The 23835-nt window shown below is 35.0% G+C and overlaps 2 protein-coding genes across 2 annotated transcripts; one reads left to right on the top strand and one right to left on the bottom strand.

Moving 5' to 3' along the window:
• The first annotated feature begins 11206 nt into the window (after positions 1–11206).
• On the top strand, positions 11207–12870 carry LOC113321447 (40S ribosomal protein S25-2-like). The gene is made up of 3 exons (XM_026569356.1): positions 11207–11369; positions 11481–11615; positions 12509–12870. Exons 1-3 carry the CDS (start codon positions 11292–11294, stop codon positions 12620–12622), a joined length of 327 nt encoding a protein of 108 aa, XP_026425141.1. The 5' UTR covers positions 11207–11291; the 3' UTR covers positions 12623–12870.
• Positions 12871–13319: 449 nt separating this feature from the next.
• Positions 13320–18920, bottom strand: LOC113321446 (protein transport protein SEC24-like). Its single transcript, XM_026569355.1, has 14 exons — positions 18429–18920; positions 18291–18356; positions 17654–17707; positions 17367–17551; positions 17034–17220; positions 16737–16882; positions 16506–16660; positions 16264–16345; positions 16067–16182; positions 15381–15476; positions 15171–15294; positions 14607–14884; positions 14239–14453; positions 13320–14137 (listed from the first exon to the last, which is right to left on the bottom strand). The coding sequence occupies exons 1-14, from the start codon at positions 18754–18756 to the stop codon at positions 13926–13928; spliced, it is 2244 nt and encodes a 747-aa protein (XP_026425140.1). The 5' UTR covers positions 18757–18920; the 3' UTR covers positions 13320–13925.
• Between the last annotated feature and the right edge of the window lie 4915 nt (positions 18921–23835).

The following is a 23835-nucleotide window of genomic DNA, read 5'->3' as shown; positions in this document are numbered from 1 at the left end:
TTATACATTTAAGTTATGGAGTAGTTGTCCTTTTTTCTTTTGAAATGTTTTCATCATCTTCTCCATGTTGTTCAACATGTTCCCAAGATTTCACTACACCAAAATTAGTGATTAGCAAGGGTGGGTGGCAGTTCAAAGCAGGGTAGCAATGGTTAACTTTGTTGCGAAAGTCGATGTTGCAATTTTTCGCAACGACTACATTGTCGTTGCAAATTTTCATCGCAACAATCGCGAAATTAGATGGCCACAACAGTTGTGAAAGTATAGTTGCGTATTTTTTGCAACGTCGAGTCAACTCTTGCCCAAGGTTTGAAAACCAGATAACTAGGTTTATAGTTCGTATAGTACTCTGGCACTAGGTGTGATATTTATAGTACATATACGAAAAAAATGCATTATTTAGGAAAAAATTGCATGACTTTTATAATGCGTTTTGACGATCGTGAACTTTTTTGTAACACCCCGAGTTCCGGACTATGGTCAAACTCACATGGAGATCTGAACTCGAAGCGTTATGGTGGAAAAGAGACTTATGCATATATATACTTTTATTGTTTAAGTTATTTCACCAAGCACAATGCAATTTAGAAACAATAATTCACTATTCAAGCATATTTTATTATATTTCCATCAAAAAATTACACGTCAAGCAATTACAAGGACGCAACGAAATCGCTAAGATACACATTTTTAACTTCCACTTCCAACTTCGGTGAAATCTGCAAGGATGTCAATTGGGGTGAGATGACAGCTCAATAGAAAGCACTGTCAATCTCAGACATGCATAACAATATCAATGAGTCAAGTAACATACAGCATGGGTATACGACATGATTTCGAGCAATCAATGATACATATATTGAACCAACAAGATATTATTTTCAACAAATCATCTGATTCAATTGTTCAATCATGAGTTCACAATACCAATATTGTCAACAATTTATCCAATAAGATTTCAATATATGAGTTCATAGCACCAATACTATTTTTAATTAGCAATTCATCCAATTAGATTTCACACATGAGTTCATAACACTATTAATATTTCCTACAAATACTTCAATTCGTATTTCAATGCTTGAGTTCATAAAGCCAATAAGGTTTCCACAAATCATTCAATAGATATTTCAACACATGATTCACAAATTAACACTATCACCGACAAACCATGAGTTCACGGTACGAGAACCTTGGTTCGTACACGCACCTATCGTTTACCGGCATGGACAGCCGCCACCGATGGTCAAGAAAAAAAAATCCTATAGGAATAATACCTATTTTCCCTTGAGGATTATTACCCTTTTCATTTTCTTTATCCTGCACGCACAATCGCCATCGATGGTCAGGAAACACAAGTTCAGCATCATTGCCTATTTAACCTTCGGGGATCATTACCCGCCATTAACATGAAACATGTTCCATCTAACGGTAAAACATGAATTCGTTTCGAATTTTTAAATCATTTTTACAAACAATACAATCAAATCATGGCTTAGAAACATATGACAAACAACATACGTTTCTTTTACGCATTTAGGCAAACATATTAACTGCATAATGTTATGTTATAGGTTTCATGGTGATAACTTCATCCGATCATCTTCAAATTTTACAAGAGCGTGCTTGGATAAACCAACAACATATCCAAAATTCACAGAAAACTAAATATTCAAACAAAAGATATTGAATTTACAATGACATCCTAAAAACTGGGCAGATTACATGTCATTACCAAAAAATTCATGATAAATTCATAACAACCTGAAACTGACCAAATCCATAGCACAATGAAAGATACCATACATTGATACACCTTTTGTCAAGATTACAAATCATTCTAAAATCATCAAGATTGCCTAGACACACCAAAGGCATAGCAAAACGAAACTGTCCAGAATTTTTGAAATTATCACCCAAATTCAAACAAATATTCAACGGTGAATTTACATTGGAAAATTCTCAAATTTTAACAAGAGATATCTAATCATGTTATCAATGGAAGAATCCTGATAATCAATAAGACATATGTATTCAAATAAATTATTGAATCATAACAATACAAAAGCATATAAAATAAACACCAAAAGAGAAAGGGTTTCACATTTTGCCTCTCAATTTTCAACAAACTCCTCTTGATTTTTCTTAATCCTTCTTCCCTAAAAATCCTTAGATCCATCTCTTTTTTTTTAGCCTTTTGTTTTCTAACTTGTAAAATTCCTTTCCAAAACTTTTAGTTATAAGAAATTTAATAATACTAATATTAATAATGATACTAATATTTTTTTTATTTATTTTAATTGTCTTTTCATTTTCTATTCATTTTATTTACTTATTAAAATAAATTAGGTGACTATATTTCCACCTTAACTTTGTAGCTCTTATTGTCCAAACAACCCAACTAAACTAAGGCAAAGGAAACAACCTAAATAACAAACTAAGACGGGTATAACCCATCCTGAAACGCAGGGACGGATCTGAGTTAAGCTTAAGGGTGCCCCATACCCCCCCTGTTTTTTGTTACTTCATTAAAGATACTTTAAAGTTCTTACTAATTAAAAGAAAAATCTCTTAATAATCCCCCCATAAATATATCTTTTTATAGATTAGCCTCCTTGTGAAGAATTTTTGGCTTTGTCCCTGGCGAAACGGTAAATAAAAATACCGGATATTACATGTTTCGCGCAAAAAAACACATTTTTTGTACGTCTTTTTAAAAATAACAAGCGTTATAACGGTTAAATAGAAGAAGAAAAATTATGATCTAAAATTCCTATCTAATGGTTATAACGTGCGTGAAAAGATTATAACGAGTCTAGAAAATGTAGTTACTAAGTTTTTCTTTTTAATAATTTTTTTTTAGTATTTTTACTATACAAATTTGTAAAAATGTGATGAAATTTGTGACGGTAAATTATAGAGTTTAATTTGTCGGCAACAATTATGCAATACATGCATAAGTAATGTGGAGAGAAAGAATCAAACGATCATCAATTCGATAAACAATAATGTTTCAAAAGAAATGCGTGCAATTTTGTCGTAAACATGAGAAAGTGCATAACTTAGCTAGGTAGACTTGTCTCTTTATTTGTCGAATCTTAAGTTTTAATAAAGCAGTGGACTTGATTTACTCGAAGATTCAAGTTGATCCAATTGGGTAAGGCAATGAACAACATGTCGCATCCTTTTGTTACTTTTTCTTTTCATTTTTCCTTATTTAACAAATAAAATCATTATTGTACTATTATTATTTTATTTTCTCTTCTTTATGTTTGACCATTAAAAACACAAGAAGATGTACTGATGTAGTAGACAAACATTTGATAGATCTACTTTTTCCTTGGAGAAATTCGTTCCTTTCTCTGAATTTTGAAATTTTCAAGTTTAAAAGGTAATTTGAATATTTTTATTAGAATTTTCATCTAAACTAAGTGGTTATCTGTTAAATTTACTGTTTGTTGATATGTTATTTACTTATTAGAAAATTTGATCTTTTTTCTTCATGATACCGGATGATGATCCTGATGTCGAATGTTAATTTTGGACTGTAAAATTGAACTATACAACTACTTTATTATTTATACATTTAAGTTATGGAGTAGTTGTCCTTTTTTCTTTTGAAATGTTTTCATCATCTTCTCCATGTTGTTCAACATGTTCCTAAGATTTCACTACACCAAAATTAGTGATTAGCAGGGTGGGTGGCAGTTCCAAAGCGGGGTGGCAACGGTTTAACTTTGTTGCGAAAAGTCGATGTCGCATTTTTTTGCAACGGGTACATTGTCGTTGGAATTTTTTGTAAGTTGTGAACTGTTGCAACTTAAAGAAATCACAACTGCGTGAAACAATTGCGAAAATGATATGGCCGCAACAGTTGTTAATAGTTACGAAATTTTTGCAACAGCTTACCGCAGTTGTGAAATTTTTGCAGCGTCGAATAAACTCTTGCCCGAGGTTTGAAAAACAGGTCACATAGCTCAGGTCACTGGCACTAGGTGTGACCTTTATAACGCGTTTTGACAGGTGTGAGTAAGTATCGGGAAAAAAATGCATTATTTAGGAAAAATAGTGTGACATTGATAACGCGTTTTGATGGGCGTGAACATGTTTTGTAACCCCCCGAGTTTCAAATTAAGGTCAAACTCATATGGAGATCCGAACTCGAAGCATTACGGGTGGTAAAGAGACTTATACATATATCTATTTTTATTGTTTAAGTTATTTCACGAAGCAAAATACAGTTTAAAAACAATAATTAACTATTCAAACATCTTTAGTTATATTTCAAACAACTAATGATATCAAATTATACGTCAAACAATTATAAGGACGCACCAAAATCACTAAGCTACACAATTCTAACTTCCACTTCCCACTTTAGTGAAATATGCAAGGATGTCAATTGGTTCGTACACCCACATATCGTTTATCGGCACGGACAACCGCCACTGATGGTCATGAACAAAAGTTCTTATTGGGATCATACCCATTTGCTCTCGAGGATCATTACTCGTTTCATTTTTGTTATCCGGCACGAACAATCGCCATCGATGGTTAGGAAACACAAGTTCCTACATGAGGATTATTACCCATTTAACCCTCAAGGATCATTATCCGTTGTTAGCATCAAACATGTTCCATCTAACGGTAAAATATGAACTCATTTCGAGTTTTTCGTGCCATATTTTCCACCCATCACTTCCACATCATTAATAACTATATAAGCAGATATAACAGACAAAATACCATTATTAACAGGGGTCACCTCGACTGATCCTAATGTCGGTATTATGATTGCATATTTTATAAACAATATCACTGTCAAGTAACATATTCAGAAGATCCTTATCCATTTTTCTTAATCTTGGGTGATCAATCGATTAATAATCTTCATATTTATTGATCTATATTTATCACAAATATTAGGAGACGTATTAGGAACCCATTTATCATCCCATATAGGGACATTATTCTTATCTCCTATTTCCCAACAATAATGCTCTTTAACAATATAAAAACCTATGCATATACCTCTCCAAATAAAATACTCAGGATCACTAATTAAATGCAAGGGATTAGCATTGGGAAGATTCCTATGTTTCAAAATTTCTACCAAAATGCATCATGCTCACACAACATTCTCCAAGGTAGCCTAACTAGTAATGTTTTATTTAAGTCAGCAACATTTTTGATACCAAGACCTCCTTAATCTTTTGGTTTAGAAACAACATCCAAATTTCTAAGGTAAACACCTTTCCCATCATGCTTTTTATTCCACATTTTTTTTCCTAAACATTATCAAGACTAACAGTGGCGTAGAAAAGACTGCCAACTGGTGAGAAGCTAGAGAGCCCAACACATACTGTGTCATAATGGTCCTAGCAGGCTGATTGAAATGTTTACTTTTCCATGTAACTAACGTACCATGAAGTTTTTCCTCCAAATTTCCAAATGACTTCATCTCGTTTACCTGAATTAGGAGCGGCACCCCTAAATATTTGTCTTTAAGAGCTAACATCTTAGTATTTAACATTCCGTATATATGCAGTTTGTTAAACTTGTTTAATTTGGGATTACAACAATTCCTGACTTGTCAAAGATAATTGACTATCCAAAATAAGTACTAAAATAATACTATCTAATTGCCTAGCATTTTGATTATTAGTTTTAGTGAAAATGAGACAGTCATTAGCAAATAATAAAAAGACTTATTGCTGGATTGTCTCACTTTAACACCCTGCAAGAGCCCGTTGTTTTCAGCATCTATAAGTAATATAAAATAATATTCCATGCATATGATAAACACAAATAAGGAGACAAGGGGTCTCCCCGTCGAAAACCACTTGTAGGATAATGCATCACACGGTGAGCTATTCAATAAGATAGAGGCAGATACAGTGGAAACACATGCAAATATCATTTCACACCGATCTTCATGAAATCCTAACTTTTTTAGAGTTGCATCTAGGAAACCTTACTCTATTCTGGCAAAGGCTTTTAACATATCAATTTTGATAGCCATAGGACCTTTTTTTCTAGCTTTAGTTCCCCATACTATTAACAAGCTCATGAGCAAGCACAGTATTGTCAGTAATTTGTCTAGATGAGAGGAAAACAACTTGATAAGGGCTTATAAATTCATCCATAATTTTTTTTTTAAGTCTACTTGCTAATAGTTAATAAGACACATTGCTTAAGCTAATAGGTCTAAATTCACAAGCAAGATTATGACAAGAAAATTTAGGAACCAAGGAGATGAAATCATGGTTCATTTGCTTTAAAATATTTTTTGAATGATAGAAGGCTTGAACCATTTTAATAGCATCATCACCTACTATACCCCGCATTTATTGATAGAAGCCCAGAGGATAGCCATATGGACTCAAAGAGGTCCAAACCTGCATTAGAAAACAATTTGTTTAACTTCTCCATGAGAAGGACACCTAAGCAGAGCTTCATTATCTTCAGCAGTAATGCAAGGATGAATCCTATCTAGAAAACACATGGGCTATGGGGATTAGAAGTTATACTAATATGAGATAAGTGACTTTTAAGTTCCTCAGGTATGCTACTCATATATGACAACCAAATACCCAACCTATTATGTAAGTATCAATCTGAGTTTTTCTCCCCCCTAAAATTTACCTTATCATGAAAGTATATAGTTTTCCATTATGTTTTACCTTATCATGAAAGTATATAGTGTTTCCATTATCAAAACTAAGGATATTCTTCTTAGCTCTTTACATATAGAAATCTTGTTGTACATCGTATCGTTGCTTTAATTTTTCCTCAAGGTTTCTCACCAAACTATGATTTTCATAAGTATTACTATTGTATTTATTATGTTCAACTGATCCTAAACATGTTTCAACTCAATTTCGATCTCTAAGAATATGCTTAAGATTCATCAAAAAATTAAACAAACACTTATTAAACCTATATATGGTTTCATAGTGGGAGTATCATCTCTAGTACTAGCTAACAAATAGAATGAGGCAATGGTCACTCCTTATAGCTAGGAAAAAAATTAAACCAACTAAGATTGCCTATCAAGCTATAAGGAGAACGGGCACTTTCCAAAATAATACTAGAATCATTTTCTCATGTTGGACCAAGTATAAGGGTTTTCAATGAACCTAGTACTATGTAAATCCAGAAAATCAAGATGAGCATTCACCTCATTAAGCTGAGTTTGACAAACAAGACTACTCCTAGTTTCTCATCATTTCTGGTGATGAAATTCAACTCACCTATCATACCCATGGGCATTTATTATTATTATAGAGCCTAGTCGAATAATCATATTATTTAGCAATTCTTACGTCATCCAGAGCACCATACATGCATACTATAGATTTTATCCACTTCTAGCATCAAATTGAACAAAGCGAACTATAAAATTTTGATTGTAATCAATTATGTTCGTTACTATGCATCTTTCCAAAACAGAACAAACTACCAGACATACAAATACGATCAATATAGCAATAATAAGGGAAATTGATGTATTTAATCATTTTTTGATCTATATTATTAGTTTTAGAAAAAACACAATGTCATGATAATTAGATCTCACTAATTCTCCCATGTGATACCTAGTATTACTTGTTACCAAATCCCTGCACATTCCAAGACAATACCTTCATATCCTAATGATGTGGTATCTCTAGAATTAATATAAAGAATTTTGGAAAACCTAATTTGAGAATCAAAATCAGAATTAAGGTTCACAAAAAACAACATACTACTAATTTGAAGAAAATTAAAGTTCACAACAATCCAAATCTGACAGACAATTTTAAAGTTGCACGAAAAATTATCAAATAAAAAACGATAGAACCAAACAATACTACTAGATTATTGAAATACCAGGAAAGGGGCTTGAGAAAAACCTGATTTATCATGTTTATTTGTACTCCAATGATTGATCTGTGACTAGCAGTTGTGCTCTCATCAAATTCTTCGTTATCCATCCTAGCATGGTTACTGTTAGAGCATCGCTCGGTTGAACTCACAAATTTTGATATCTCAAGCTTGTTGTCATCGTTATATGTACAAAACTACATCTTGATTTCTACTATGCTAAAGTGAAGTCTCGAACTAGGATTATAGCATGGTAGTTAAGTATAAGATATCATCGAATATCTTCAAAGATTGAAGACTGGAGAAAAAACGGATACACTCGCGAAAACTTCAATCAACAAGAGGTATGTGAAGATTTACTTATCCTATTTACTCATTGCATCTACGATTTTAACTGTGTCATATGATTTTAATAAATTTAATATTGCAAAGAAGAAATTCGAGTTCAAGCTTGTCCTGTATAAACTCTCGAAATATGATTCGATCAATGAAAGTTCATAGATCTTTAGCTATCTTAGTCTAAAAAAATTTATTGTTCACAAACTATTTTTGTTTATATTGATCTTTAAGAAATCTCCCAAGCAAAACAGTGCACGAACTGTTTATAGCGCGTTTTCAGAAGTTACTTTAAGCAAAAAGTCTGTTTGTATATAGAATTTTAAAACGACTTTTAGAAACAAAAAAGTTAACTTTTGTGAAGAAAAATATGTTTGCTTCTGATTTATACTTTTGGAGAAGCAGAATTCAGAAGCAAATTTGTATCCGAACACGCTATTAAGGTACGCATACAGAGTATGCATATCTGTTGCTATTGGGAATGTTTATGAATTTGCACATGAGAGAAAAAATACATAAACTTCTTGGGGTATGTATACATGGTACGTATACTTAGTATATATATCATGTCGTTTTAGTTCTGGAGTAGTTAATTGAGACCTTTCCTTCTCAATCGGTACATAACACGAATCCATACTAGTATATATTTTGATGACAAATGAAAAAAAAATATTATGTGACGTGCAACATATCATGTAACTTCCTGAAAAGTAAATGTAAAAATCTAGCATTTAGCATTTATCGACTTCCGATGTAAAGAAGCAAGAATACTGATCAGCCTACAATCATACATCATAAAGCTATCATTGCTGCAGGGTTACCGATGCTTAATAGACTTTGGTATTACCCCCAAGCCATACAAAAATTCTAGACATACAACATTTTAAACAACACTAAAACTATCCTCTCACATAATTTCTAATGAACCATTTTTTAGGGACCATGGTTTTTTTGGGGGGACCATGGTGTTATTAGGCCAACCTACCTATACTTATAAGGGGTGTCCTAAAGTTGGGTAAATACACATTTACCCTTTACTTTAATTTAAATTAAAACTAACCTAATAACTATATAAATCTAATCATATATATCTAATCTAAATGAATCTATTAACCAAAATCAAAATCAAAAACAAAAACAGAGGCGAATCAAAAAATTTAGTTTTGAAAAAAAAATTCTCTTTTTCTTCTCTCTTTCCTTGACGTTCCTCGTTCGATTGAAAAATGAGTATTAACCATCAAATGAGTTGAAAATGGAAGTTGCAGAGAGAAGTTCATATAGGAATTATGTGAAAAACTTTGTCGAACTAACCGAACCTAATGGAAATCATGAACATGAAGAACAGTTTGGCTATTTCGCAAAAAAAAAAATCCCAACTGAACCTTAGTTCGATTAGTAGCAAAAAACATTTCCCAACCGGACCCTAATAATTCGGTCAGTAGCAAAAAACATTTCCCAACCGAACCTAATAGTTCGGTTAGTTGCTAAAAATATTTCCCAACCGAACAACTGCAAAAAACATTTCCAACCGAACCTTAGTTCAGTTATTTCGCAAAATATTTTCCAACCGAACCTAACAGTTCGGTTAGTTTCAAAAAACATTTCCCAACCGAACCTTGTAGTTCGGTTAGTTGCAAAAAATATTTCCCAGCGGAACTGGTCAGTTCGGTTACATCACAAAAAATGTTTCTTAACCGAACTTTAAGTTCGGTTTGATCGTAAAAAGTTTTAAATATTTTTGTAACCGAACTATTTAATGGTCACACCAAATATATAGTTCGGTTTGATCGCAAGGAAAATTTTCGATTTTTTTGTAACCGAATTTCTTACTGGTAACAAATCATTACTAATCATATCAATCACTAATCATTAAGTTCGTTTTTGGTCATAATTTGGGTAAACGAACTTAATCGCAAAAAATTTAAAATTTATTGCAAAGAAAATTTTCCATTTTTTGTAATAGAAGTTCTTAATGGTAACTAATCATACTAACCACTAATCATACTAATCATTAACTAATAACTAACTAATCATTAAACTAACACATTTAATTAAGGAGGGTAAGTTTGGTATTAAAAAAAACATTTAGATAAGAGGTGATTTAGGATTACTTATAATGTCTTGGCTAAAATAGAATCATGATCCCCCACAAGAAAACCATGGTCCCAAAAAATGGTTCCTTCTAATTGTAGGGCCCAAAAATGGACCCTCTGCTAACTCCATGTGAGGAGGTTGTTTTAGTGTTGTCTAAAATGTTGTATGTCTAGAATTAGGGCTTTCAATGGGTACACATTACCCGGATCCGGAACCGGACCCGGTATATTAGGGTCCGGTTCCGGGTCCTAAAGTTGGACCCATTAGCTACTTAGGACCCTTGCGGGTAATTACCCGATTGGACCCGAATTTAAACAGGTCCAAACGGGTAATACCCATTGGGTACCCGCGGGTATCGGGTACCCGTTTATTCATTCTTTTATTCATGTTTTTAGCAAAATTATAAGTATTTTTTCTAGTTTTAACTTCGATATTTTACTCATTAAATTTTTTTCTCTTACATTTAATCTTTATTTAGTACATTCATAAGACATAATAATAATTTTTTATAAAAATTACTTAAATCCAAGCTAAAAAGAGAAATATATTAAGTTTTTGAGATTTTTTAAATAGTTTTCTTTAGACCCAATGGGTACCCGGAACCGACGGATACCCGGATATTTAAACGGGTCCGGTTCTGGATCCACAAGTTTAAGAACCGGACCCGGAACCATTAGGAACCGGACCCGACCTTTATAAGTAGGGTCCGAATTCGGATCTAGTGATACCCGGGAGGACCCGGATCCGTTGACACCCCTATCTAGAATCATTGCAATACAAATTGGTGATCCCCTATAGCAATCTTGCCTACAGCGGGTGCCCTTAACATTCGAGCGCATCAGCACCCCGGCGTACATTAGAGACTTGTAAAGAAAACCAAAACCCTAATATATTTATAAACCTATTTGTTCTGTTTGAGGATTCTAAAGAAAACTCTTCTCCAAACGCGGCCGCAGCTTCATCTTCTCCGTCCAAAACCCTAATCCGAGAAGTCAATGGCACCGAAGAAGGAGAAGGCACCTCCACCATCATCCAAGCCTGCCAAATCAGGTGGAGGAAAGCAGAAGAAGAAGGTAAGAATGTGGATAAATCCTGGGATTCGTGATATTATTATGGTCTTTTTGTGTGGTTATTACTGGTTTTTTGATGAGTTAAATTTATGGTTTGTGGTTTTCCGTTTTCAGAAATGGAGTAAGGGAAAGCAAAAGGAGAAGGTGAACAACATGGTGTTGTTTGATCAAGCTAGTTATGACAAACTTCTTACTGAAGCTCCCAAATACAAGCTTATCACTCCCTCAGTATTGTCCGACAGATTGAGGGTATGATGAATTTTCGAACTCATGGACTCTTTTTAGTTGATACTTGGGTTTTAGAACGTCATAATTTCATATGGAGTATATATTTTTAGCTTTCTGATAATAATTTACAGCATTATTGATTGTGTCTTTGTGTTACTTTGACTCTGTGTGTGTATAACTATGCTATTGTTAGTGAATATAACGTTTTTACACATTTGGGTCATCTAGCTTATTTGTGTGTCTCAGATTGTCAATGACTAGGCTTTCTTTTGAATTGAAAATTTATATGATCTCCACTTTGTATGCTTAGTTAATTGATATTTAGTGAAAAGAACATTTTGTTGGGAGGGATGGTTGTTTTTGTGGGGGGGCACCACTGTTTTATAATCGGGATTTATTGACATGGTGTCATCCGTTCGTCTCTAAGATTGTTACTAATATCTTTGGAACCGTACTCGTAGATTATTTGATAAATAAAGCCGCAATAGTGAGTTATTATGTGATCTATTTTTGGGTGTTGAGTCATGCTAATTGAATTCGTAGCACTCTGTATGAGTTTTCACTCGTAGTACTTCGCTGTTTGTTCCAAAAAAAATGTTAATAGTACGGTGATGTTCAATTGTAGCTTGTTGCTAGTTTGTAAGAAAAATGTTTGCGTAATCTGGCATTGCAACATCGCTGGTTGTCTTACAATTTTCTCTATCATCCTTATTAGTTATTCAAGTTTCTCAGTTGTACATTATGTTTATCAAAGCCTTTGCAATAGCTCGTAGTATGTTTAATGTCTATTCCGAGTCATTTTCACTATGCTCTCCGTAGCTTAGGTTTATATTTTGTTACAACGCTGTCATACCCACAAGCTCATGATACTGTTGAATGGTGAAATCTCTTCTCACTTTTTGCCCTCTATTCAGATTAATGGATCTTTGGCTAGAAGAGCAATCAAGGATTTGACGGCAAAAGGTCTCATCAGGATGGTATCTTCTCATGCCAGTCAGCAGATTTACACCAGAGCCACTAATACCTAGATGAAAGATAATTAGAGTTGCATTGTCAGTTTCAGTTTCATAGACTGGTCATGGACTAGCTGTTATTTTTCTTCTCTAGATTTCAAGATCTCGTTTCTCTGGTAATGATAACTTAATATTGCACCTTCTTTTAGTTGAAAATGATTTTCTTTGTTTGTTTGAATTGTGCTTCTATCTCTTTCAAATGAGCATATGCTGGTACATTATGTTTCCAATTGGTTTCATGAAAATGATTTTCTTTGTTTGAATTGTGCTTCTATCTCTTTCAAATGAGCAAATGTTGGTACATTATGTTTCCAATTGGTTTCATGAAAATGATTTTCTTTGTTTGTTTGAATTGTGCTTCTATCTCTTTCAAATGAGCATATGCTGGTACATTATGTTTCCAATTGGTTTCATGCCCAACCTGGTAGTAAATAGTTCTTTTAGTACCGTTGTTCTTTTAGTCTTTTCAACTAAAACTAGGGTGGTGATTTTTTGTCAAAAAACTTGCTGATAATCTCTAATTTCTTTAACTATAAAATGTTTCTGTTGATGTGGCAAGTCTTGCATAAAAAACGTTTTGGTACCCCAGTTAATAGGCACATATTCTAGTCAAGGATCTTGGCAGATTTTAAGAGATGTGCCGAGTGGGAAGCTTTTGCATGTGGTTTGCTACAAATTGAACCTTGCTCGGTTGGTGTGTAAGATGCAGTTGCTGTTCGTGACAATGGCAATCGCATTAAACAGATTATCTGCGTTAATTTTCTCTTCCATGCGTGAAGGAGCTAATAACTAGAACAAATACATCTCCCTCCCTCTATGCCACAACGCCATACATACTTTACAACACTTCCCTCCTTAGCACACCAGATCCATATTTTACGGCAACTACCACCTCCAGATATATGCTGGTCATATCGAACATATATGCTGATCATATCGAACGAAAGTTAAAACACCATATGCTAGTTTCTCCTAGAGGTCATCCTCTTCTTTCTTCTCATCAAATTCTGCAGAAATTCCACTTGTGTGTGGATGTAAAGAATGATATCTGCATAAGAAAACCGTACCTCTTGAGCAAATTTACAACAAAAAGAAAAGAGATGGTAAGCTGCTCCCAGAGATTAGCTTCAGCACCTTAGACTACAGCTATAAAAGACTCCTGTCATGACCTATAATCCTTTCAGAACCTACAGTACAAATTTAAGAAGTTCATACAAAATCCTTCTCCCCTTCTTGATCGTAATGGATCAGCAAATTGGGGTTTTAGAGAAGCCTATATTTGATGTTACATTTGTGGTTTGGTATATGGTGCAGCATTCTATTTCATGTATTCTAACACATTGTGAGTAACCTCTTCGAGGAATGAAACAAAACCCATTATGCTAGTTAGCCCATTTCCATCAACATCCTGTTCTTCAATTAGATGATTCTCAAACGCAGTAGCGTCATCTTGCCCTCCCTTTATAAACATGAGCTTTGGCGTGATACTTCTCTCCTGTTTCAATTTGTTAATTGTGGTTCGCAGTAAACCTGCAGCAAAAGACAACTCTTCTTAGCAACATAGTAGAAATGTCAAAACTCACATCACACTGATCTTGAAGAAGAAAGGACTATGGAAAAAAGAAACTCACAATCATGGGGAGGAGGAAAGGGAAGCGAAGGGTCTGCAGTTGAAGAGTAATAGACGATCAAGGTTGTGAAAGAATCAAGGAAAAATATTGGACTTCCACTGGTTAACAGTGCAGCACGACTCAATGAGTGGCGTGGATATGCTAGCTTGTCTGGAGTGGCAAACGATGTCAATACAGGATAGATGGCACGGTTGAGCGAACTTGGGTCCAGTGCACTGCATTGGAAGCATAATTAGTCAATTTGTTAAAGCTAGATTCCGGAACTCCAATATGTTAGACGAAAAGGATGTATGCTAAGAAAGCTAGAAAAACAGAAGAATGCCAAAACCACTAAGCCTAGAGGATATGATGTTTTATATAACTCGTACCTGAAAAGACATTGTAGGTATATACGGTAATCTGGGTGAACGCCTTCTTCATGGAAGCGTAAAAGAGGGTTTCTGAGTAAAGCAAATACAAGGCGAGGTAAAGACTGTAACTGTGGACATTGAGAGAAGGCTACATCAACTTGAGAAACTGTTGAAGTTCCATTTTGGGAGGGAAATAGTTTGCAAGCATCATTATATTGAGCTGTAAGGATTACAAGCCAATCATGGAGTAGTCCCCTGCCTTCACGAACTCCTTGCTCCAAAGAAGCTAATATAACCTAAAGTGCAAAAGTTGGCAAATAACAAAAAAGAAAAAAAACACCACGAGTTAGTTGATCAAACTTAGTTGTTCGTCGAATGTGGACAATTATATTCTGCTTCTAAAAGGGCTGCAATTGCGGAGCAACTCAGGGGAATAGCAAGAGAGACTTTTACCAGAACCGGGTCAACCCTATCTATTAGCACTAGGACCAGGTTATGAGTATGGACTCTGAAGTGAGTACTTTAAACAATGTTTACTGGTTGAGAGTTTTGGACAAATCAAAAGAAAGCAGAATAAAATACCTTGTGAACAAGTATAGAGAGAATGACTTCAGAATCTACACTGTCATACAACTCATTAAAATTTTTAGCAGTCCCAAATTGTAAAGTTCGTATCCTCAATCTTCTTTGGACGGAATAGCTGGGCCTGCATAAAAGTAAATCATACTCATTGAAACAAATAAAAGTTGACATGCACTGACATTACCAAGTGAGGTTTATCATACTTCATACCTACTTGAAGAGATCAATTTCGAATTTGACGTTTCTGCTGGTGGCACAACAACAGAATATTGGAATGCAATCTGCACAACAGGAGGCTCTGAATGTCTGCAAAAGCACAAACTCAGATTTCATCTAACTATTCAAAATCATCGTAACATGCTTTAGAGTATACCTGAAGTTAGGCGAAAATTAGTCTCATCTACCATAAATGCAACCAATTTGATATATCTCCCAATAAAATGGATTCCTAAAATATAGAACCAGCTACAACTTATGGTCTAAAAGTAACACATCAGATATTCAGAAAGAGCTAATTGTGTTACACTCTACCCTCTTCGTTGCAGCCTAATCCAGCTCAACTTCTATTAGCTAATGAAGTCAATCAGAGTTATAGGTGAAGCATGATACAAACAATCTCACCCGCAGCAAGGGTGGCTAAAAGAAATTAGTTGTAGGAAACAATGTATAGTGGCCTCAAGTATGATTTAGCTAAACTCATCATTTAAATGTTATCTGGCTCAATCTTATGGAACTAACTGATATGCACTTTTAGGTGCAGGAGTTCCTTTGCATCAACCACGTACACCAGTCAAGCAATAGCAGTTGGAAACATATGACTGCTTCTGTCAAGTGTCAAGCCTGAGGAATAAGCAGGAATGAATACCCAACAAACCTAGTGTCAAAATGAGATATACCTTGAAAAGCCCACATTATTTGCGAACTCAAAATCATAAGCATAAGTTGCATACGAATCACAACAGATAATGTGTTGAACATTTTCGTACTGAGGATCTGGGAAGAAATGACCATACTGCAAAAATAAACACAAAGATTAATTCCATATTAGATGAGCACAACGAAAATCCAGCACCGCTTAAGTGGAAGAACATACAGAATGACCGGATTTATATTCGGTAGATGTCCTCAATCGAAGCACACAACCAAATGCATATGGACGACTCAACATCCGGTACCTGCAATAGAATCACATGACAATCATTCAAATGAGTTGGACTGCTACATTATAACCGGCCTTCTTCAGTAGCTTACATTTGAAATGAGACTTTCAGTCACAAACTTGCATATTATTGTAATGATATGGACTTGAATTTATCTAGTGAAGTAAAAGCTTACATGTCCTGAGGAAGAGTTGAATCATCCGTATTGGAATACAAAAACAGAGATCCGCCACTTTCAATACTAAGAAATTTAAGAGATGCCAAGTCTGTATATTCATTTGTAACAGCAAAAATATCGACACAAACACCTGATTGAACAGCAACAGCAGCCTGCACAAAAACGGTCAGCATAAACATATACGACAACTTCTAGAAAATAAACAGCTTTCCACAAAACCTATCTTACCAGCTCTTTGTAGAAAGGTGTTTGCTCAGGAAGTAAAGCACGGTCCGCATCCTCTCCTTTGCTAGCGTACTGCTCACCGTACCGTCTTGTATCTAATTGCCCAGCTCCAAAGTCGGGAGGACCAGACAGGAACGCAAAAATCCTAGCTGCATTTCAAAGCAGGAAAAGGAAATGCCACTCAGATTATATAATATGTCCGTTAACGGGATTAAATAAAATATTTAATCTCCAGAGACCATCTCAAGAGAGCTTAAAACCCTTTGATGCTATATGAGATGCATTTGGATGTTATCATACCTAATGCAAATGTATTTCCATATTCTGATCCAAGGTAGTTTAGAAGTGTTTCCATTGCTACTCCAAAACCTCGGCCTCCTAGAAAAACACCTTCCACACCTTGCCCCGCGGCTGTGCTCCTTTCCCAGGAAGTAGTTGGTTTTAATGTTTCCAGAGCCGCAGCAATGCGGTCCTTGCAAGTTTCTACCTGTTTTCAGAAGAAACGTTTTATATACTATCACTAAAATGCCTTCCCACCAACTGCATCATGACCTGATGTACCTGATGTACCAGATGTCCATTTTCATGTGAAAATAAAACAAAATTAGTAACTATGCGCTAGAAATAACATACAGGAGCGAGAAAAGATAGCAGGGGCATGACATCTTCTAGCTCAATTGGTGGTGTGACTGGCTCCCCGTCCACCACCTCTGGAGGGATAAAAATGTTCTTAACAACTGGAATAGGCCCTTGAACATCATATAATCCCAGTTTATGGCTGAACGTAGCAAGCCCAAACAGAGAACCTGGTGCAAGAGCTGCCAACATTTTCAAGAAAATAAAAAGAGGATTTTAGCCTTCCAAACAAAAATCGTAGAGTTACAGTAAAATTACAGTAACTGATCAAAACAATCACTTACCTTCCAAAGCTGCTAATAGAGCACTTTTTGTAAGTTCCAAGAACTCCTCAGATGCTGTGGAGAAGTTTAAAAATGTTAGCCACCCATTCCTAGTTTTGTCAAGTACTGTGAACTACGCAGTACTACTCGTCAATTAAGCATCGATAAAAAGATACTGACCCATCAGTTTATTGACGTAAACAATTCATAGTAGATATTATGGTGACCACCATAAGAAAACAATCACCCACAAAATTATCCGATTATTTAGTTTCATGAACGAAATATTACTTCTTTATGATTACATCACATAGCCTCGTTCTTACAAGACATAATACACAAGTAAAATAGCATCCCTAACCAAAAAAATCATAACAATTCAAAGAGGAGAAGTATCTAAATCAGCTAATTCATAATCAACTTTCTATCAGTAACACAATACACCAACATCATGGGCCAACCCTGGAGGCCCTCTTGGGGTGAATTATGTCCCCTATGTAAGAAGTATGTAAGTAGGAAACTACAATTTCACTACCACTTCTTCCGATTCACTGCATTATCAGTTGGAATTAAGTCAACTCCGCATCCACTGCGACACTGTTTACTAGTTTAACATCTAATCACCTTAATAGAAAAAAATAATGAAATGAAAACTTACAAGACAAATCCACAGCTGCAACATAAACTGGACGAGCTTGCATAGCTTCTTCTTCAGATCCATCAACTACAAATTCCCCATAATCAGTAAATCAAATTGAACGGAAACAAATACAATTGAAATTGAAATGAAAATTACCTGGAATTTCGAGATCTACAAAAGAAGACATCATTTCAGCACAGGATTGAGGATGCGAGTAACGAGCAATGGCTTGAGAAGTAAGACCATTCAAAGTACCACAAAGAGAACAATTCCATGCCCATTGTTCTAATTCACAATAAGTACTGAAATAAGCCCAACAATTCTCACACCTTGGTAGAAGATGACCTTCGTTACCATAAACAGGAGCAATACCATTTTCATCTGTAAGTGAAAATGGTGATACTGTGACACCCCATTGTAATCCACTTGCTTCTTGAGCATCAGCATCTATTGGAAATCTAGATACCGTCGCTCTTATCGCCATGATTGAATGATGAATTCAGATCAGGACCACCTTCTTCGTTTTCTTTTTTCTTCTCTGTGTGGAAGATCAAAATTCAATTTTAGGTTTTGGGTTTTGTCGAATTTAGTTTATTTCCAAATTAAGAAATCAAGATTTGGGTTGGTTGACGACTTTTGACAGAGCGTAAAACGACTGTCAATTACTAGGATTCTTTTTTTCTGATTGCGTAATGTGTACTTTTTGTGTGCTAGTGCACGCTCGGAGTTGCTGGGGGGCTGGAATTGACTCAAGCAGACCAGCTTCACCTTAATTAGGTGGTTCAACCTAAGAATTGGACCAAGATTAATACGGATGAATCGATGATGCTTGGATCCCAAATTCTACAAACGTAGGAATTGGTTTCATATTTAGAGACTCGAACTATATATTTGTATATGCTCGGTCAACTTACTTGGCTTATATTTCTGCAGAAAAATCAGAGACTCGAGTAATAAGAGATGCTTTGATGGTGGTTTTGAAAAAGAGATTTGATCGGATTATTGTTGAAAGTGACGCACTAGTATTTTGGAGCAAATTAACAAGAAGACCTTCATGGGAGATCAGAGAACCCATTGCCTGTTGCAGGATATAAAAACCTTGATTTCCAAGATTAAGTTTATATCCTTTGTATTTGTTAACCGTTTTGCAAATGGAGTAGCTCACGATCTAGCTCAATGGGCTGAAACAAATATTAACCATATGGTTTGGTCTATACCCCATATCTGGCTCATGGGTTCTCTATGTACGAACCATTGGACTGGACATATGTAATTATCTGTTTATTGCTTATTAAAAAAAAAAAACTTAAGCAGACCATCAACGTTTTGCACTAACCCAGTGGCATGAAAGATTCGGCGAGTTCAATACTTCACCTGTTATCTTCTTTTCTTTCATTCTATAAAAAAAGATGACAGATTTTAGTGATATATTAATAGGATGTTTTAGATACTATCGGTATTTTCAGAACCATAAGTCAATCTAAGAAATCATAAGCACAAATATTTTGTTTTATGGAAAAAATATTTTTTTTTCTTTTAATCGTTCGAAAAATGTGTTGTCAAATTAACTTCTAATATTCTTTTCTTTGTAGAAGTCAAAATAGTAACTTTTTAAGCGGTATCAAAACAAGATATAAATGAGAATACAAGCATTTTTTAGACTCTCAATAAAGAAATGTGGAAGACGTCAATCCAACCATTCATATCTATTAATTCTTCTGAAAAATAATCCATTACATTGGCAACATAATTTACACCTCTTCCAACATAAGAGCAACAAGTATACTTTTGTGAATTTTTTAAGCAAAGATAAATAAACATTTATAGACAACACTTTTTTTTATTCATTAATGAACCATTAATTATAATGATAATGTTTTTATTATCTCCTTATTAAAATTATTATCTCCTTCCAAGTGAAAAGAGGTATCTCCTTTTTTAGTAGCCCATTTTACTGGTTTTATCATCTGATGTAAATGATTGCTCCCCACCCCCATTGAAATCATATGTTCTAAAGCGCACTATAAGTCATATGTCTACAAGAATATTGTTTGTAATAAAAGAGACATCAAAATTGACTTTCATATTAGTAAAAATTAGAGGACACCACCACTTATAATTTTGCATTCTGACACATGACCACGATTAGTAGTCATAGTTTTATCTAAGTCATTTATAAATTATTTCATAAAAAATATGAATTCATTTTTATTTATTTTTTTGGTTTTGACACCTTCCGCCGGGTTTAAAGAGAACCCAAAACCTTACAAACTAAGAACCAAAGAAAAAACCAAAGAAAAACAAAAACAACAAACTACTTTCTATGGTAAATCTTCCCCTCCCTATCCTCTTACAAGATGTTAAGCATCTCCCTATCAAAACTGGTAACATCTATGATGACAAAATTGTCTATGGGGTGCTCACTGGCTAGCCTGTCAGCTGCCCTATTTGTTTCTCTGTACTCATGTGAGTATTTAACAAAAGAGAACTCCCTAATCAAGTGATGGATTCTTCTCCAGACATGCAACACACTCCAAGCAACAATTAATTCACCTGAGAGCAGTTTATAGACTCCCATTGAATCAGTGCAAATGTGAATTCTTCTGCAGTTGTTAACAATTACCAATTTCATACTTACCTCCACTCCATGCAGTTCATGAGCCATTATAGTAGCAGGAATAGAGCCTCCACAAGCATCAGCAATAGTTCCCATCTGATGGTTTCTTATAATTGCTCCATTGCCTCCTGAATTATCCTTTCTAGACCCATCTATATTCACCATGACCTCATCGTCAGCAGGATAAAGTGAACTGCATTTTACAACCCTCTCAATTTTATAAATGCATTCAATACCCCAAACCTCCATATATCTCCTTATATAAGGTTTGTCCTTGTCATAAAGCTTAGAAGCTAAGCACTTGAGTCTGACATCCATATAGATCAAATGGCTTACACCTACAACAGTCATATTCTTATAGGAGAAAATTCTATTATTTCTCTCCATCCACACATGATAAATAAAGATATTCAAGCATAGTTTTTTATCAGTAGTAACAGCTCCATCACCTAGTAAATTGTTATGGCACCATAAGAGCTCAATATCCCAAGAATTTGATAACTCTTTACACACTCCCATCTTAATCAAAAGTCCTTGCCAAATATCCCTGGAAAAAGTGTAGTTCAAGAATAAATGTTCTTTATCTTCAATCCCATTTTCACAGGGCACACAGCCAGCACTGTCCACAATTCCCCATCTCATCAGTTTTGCTTTAGTTTTCAATCTCCTATGACAAGCCAACCAACTGATAAAAGAGTGTCTTGGAATGTTATGCTTAAAAAAAACCAGTCTAGTCCACCCAACCTCAACAACTTCTCCAGATAAAGCCTTGAAAGTGTCCTTCATGGAGAATTCCCATGTTTTACTCCCCTTCCAAATGGTTTTGTCTTCATCTCTAACATCATACTCAATCCTTTGCAGAAGATCCACACACTCACATTGGATCCTATGGGAGTAGTTAGGAAGTACAAGATTTCTATCTTGCATAAAATCAGTAACTCTACTCTCCCTATCAGGACAAATAGAACACATGCATTCATCAGCTATCCAATCCCACAATCTTCCTTTGGGGTGCCAAAACCCAAATAGAAAGTTAGTAGCTGCACCATTTCACAAGCAAGTTCCCATAAACTGTTTTTAGCAACTTCTCTGAGCTCCAAGATTCTTCTCCAGCTCCATGAGCAATCCTGAGGAGTCACTAAATCCCAAAAATCCCGATGTTTAATGAGGTTCAAGTGAACCCATTGAGTACATATTGATTCCCTTCATGAAGTGATGTTCCAAATATGTCTTAAATTAGCTGCAATATTAGTCTGCTCTAGATTTCTAATACCAAGACCCCCAACTCTCTCCACAGTGCAAACTTGAAACCAACTGATGGGATTGTGCTTTTTACCAAGGTCAGAGCTAGCCCAAAGGAATCTCTTAAAGATGGTATTAAGTTCCTTTATCACTCTTTTTGGGAGAATAAAACATGAAAACCAGAAGTATACCATTCCACACAACACAACTTTTATAAGTTGCATTCTACCTGAAAAAGCTAAATGCTCTGCCTTATAAGACTTAACCCTTTTTGTCACACTGCAAATAAGAGGTTGACAATCAGAATAGGAAAGTCTAGTGGAAATCAAGGGTACTCACAAATATCTGACAAGTAGCTCCCCTTTAGCACAACTCAAACAATCAAGAATGACCACAATATCCCTTGGATCAACAGCTGAGGATAATAGAGAAGTTTTATCACAGTTGACCATTAATCCAGAGAACTTGCTAAAATCTGTCACTATTTGAGATAACACCTGAGCAGACTGCACATTACCCTTGAAGAAGACCAAAACATCATCTTCAAAGCAAAGATGAGTAAGTTTTGTAGCTCTACATTTTGGGTGAAGCCCATAATTTTCAGATAAAATTTGTTGTTGTAGAAGACCACTAGACACATCCATGACCATGACAAAGAGATAAGGGGATAGTGGGCATCCATGTCTCAATCTCCTTCTAGCTCCAAAAAATCCATATGGAAATCCATTAATCATAACCGAAAATTTTGCAGTAGAAATACAGACATGAATCCACTCAATAAATTTATTGGGAAAACCAAACTTCCTCATCACAACAACAATTGCCTCCCAGCTGACAAAATCATATGCCTTATGAAGATCTATCTTAAGAGCACATATAGGACTTCCAATTAACTTGTGATAATTTCTAACAATTGCATGTGCAAGAAGTATATTGTCCTGAATTAATCTCCCAGAGATAAAAGCCGACTGATTTGAACTCACTAAACCTTTCAAGATAAATTTCATTCTAGAAGCAATAATTTTGAAAATGCACTTATAAATTACATGGCAACAAGCAATGAGTCGAAAATCAAGGACAAAAGAAGGATTCTCACATTTTCCCACAAGAGTGATAAAGGTACTATTAACTTCCTTGAGAAGCTTACCTAACCTGAAAAGATTGCGAATGGCCTTCACAAATCATCTCCAGTGATAGACCAAGTACTCTTGAAGAAATATCTATTGAATCCATCAGGCCCAGGTGCTTTAGAAGAGTGAATAGAATCCAAAGCTTCAATAATTTCATCTCTAATCACAGGCAAAAGCAACTTTTCAGCATCCTCTAAAGAAACCAGTCTATCAAAATGCAAACCACTTATAACTTCTGAAGTATCCTCCTTGTTAGCATCCACCCCAAATAAAGTCTTGAAAAAAATCCACACACTCAGCTCCAATATCCTTGCCCTCTTCCAGTCTAGCATTCTCTCTAGAATCCAACACCAGAATATTATTCCTAGACCTTCTATCTTTGAGAGAATTATAGAAAAATTTGTGTTAGAATCCCCAGTATCCATCCATTTAACTTTTGATTTCTCCTTAAGGATAAATTCCTCATATTTATTTAACCTGGCATAAGTCCTTACACAGTCCTTTTCCTTAGTAGCAAGATCAGCTCTCAGAGGGAAGACTTGCAACTTCTTTTGAACTTCATCCATAGCATTCT

The sequence above is a fragment of the Papaver somniferum genome, chromosome 11, assembly GCF_003573695.1.
Source record: "Papaver somniferum cultivar HN1 chromosome 11, ASM357369v1, whole genome shotgun sequence".
Lineage (NCBI taxonomy): Eukaryota > Viridiplantae > Streptophyta > Magnoliopsida > Ranunculales > Papaveraceae > Papaver > Papaver somniferum.
The sequence above is the reverse complement of the archived record's forward strand: the minus strand, read 5'-3'. Positions and strand labels throughout refer to the sequence as shown.

Bases quoted from the DNA above. Each gene is read 5' to 3' on its own strand.
- LOC113321447 (XM_026569356.1), top strand. From the start codon at position 11,292: ATGGCACCGAAGAAGGAGAAGGCACCTCCACCATCATCCAAGCCTGCC. The intron at 11,370-11,480 runs GTAAGAATGTGG...TTCCGTTTTCAG, and splicing joins GAGGAAAGCAGAAGAAGAAG to AAATGGAGTAAGGGAAAGCA. The intron at 11,616-12,508 runs GTATGATGAATT...CCCTCTATTCAG, and splicing joins TATTGTCCGACAGATTGAGG to ATTAATGGATCTTTGGCTAG.
- LOC113321446 (XM_026569355.1), bottom strand. From the start codon at position 18,756: ATGGCGATAAGAGCGACGGTATCTAGATTTCCAATAGATGCTGATGCT. The intron at 16,661-16,736 runs GTAAGATAGGTT...GTTTTTGTGCAG, and splicing joins CACCTTTCTACAAAGAGCTG to GCTGCTGTTGCTGTTCAATC. The intron at 15,295-15,380 runs GTATGAAGTATG...ACTTTTATGCAG, and splicing joins AAATTGATCTCTTCAAGTAG to GCCCAGCTATTCCGTCCAAA.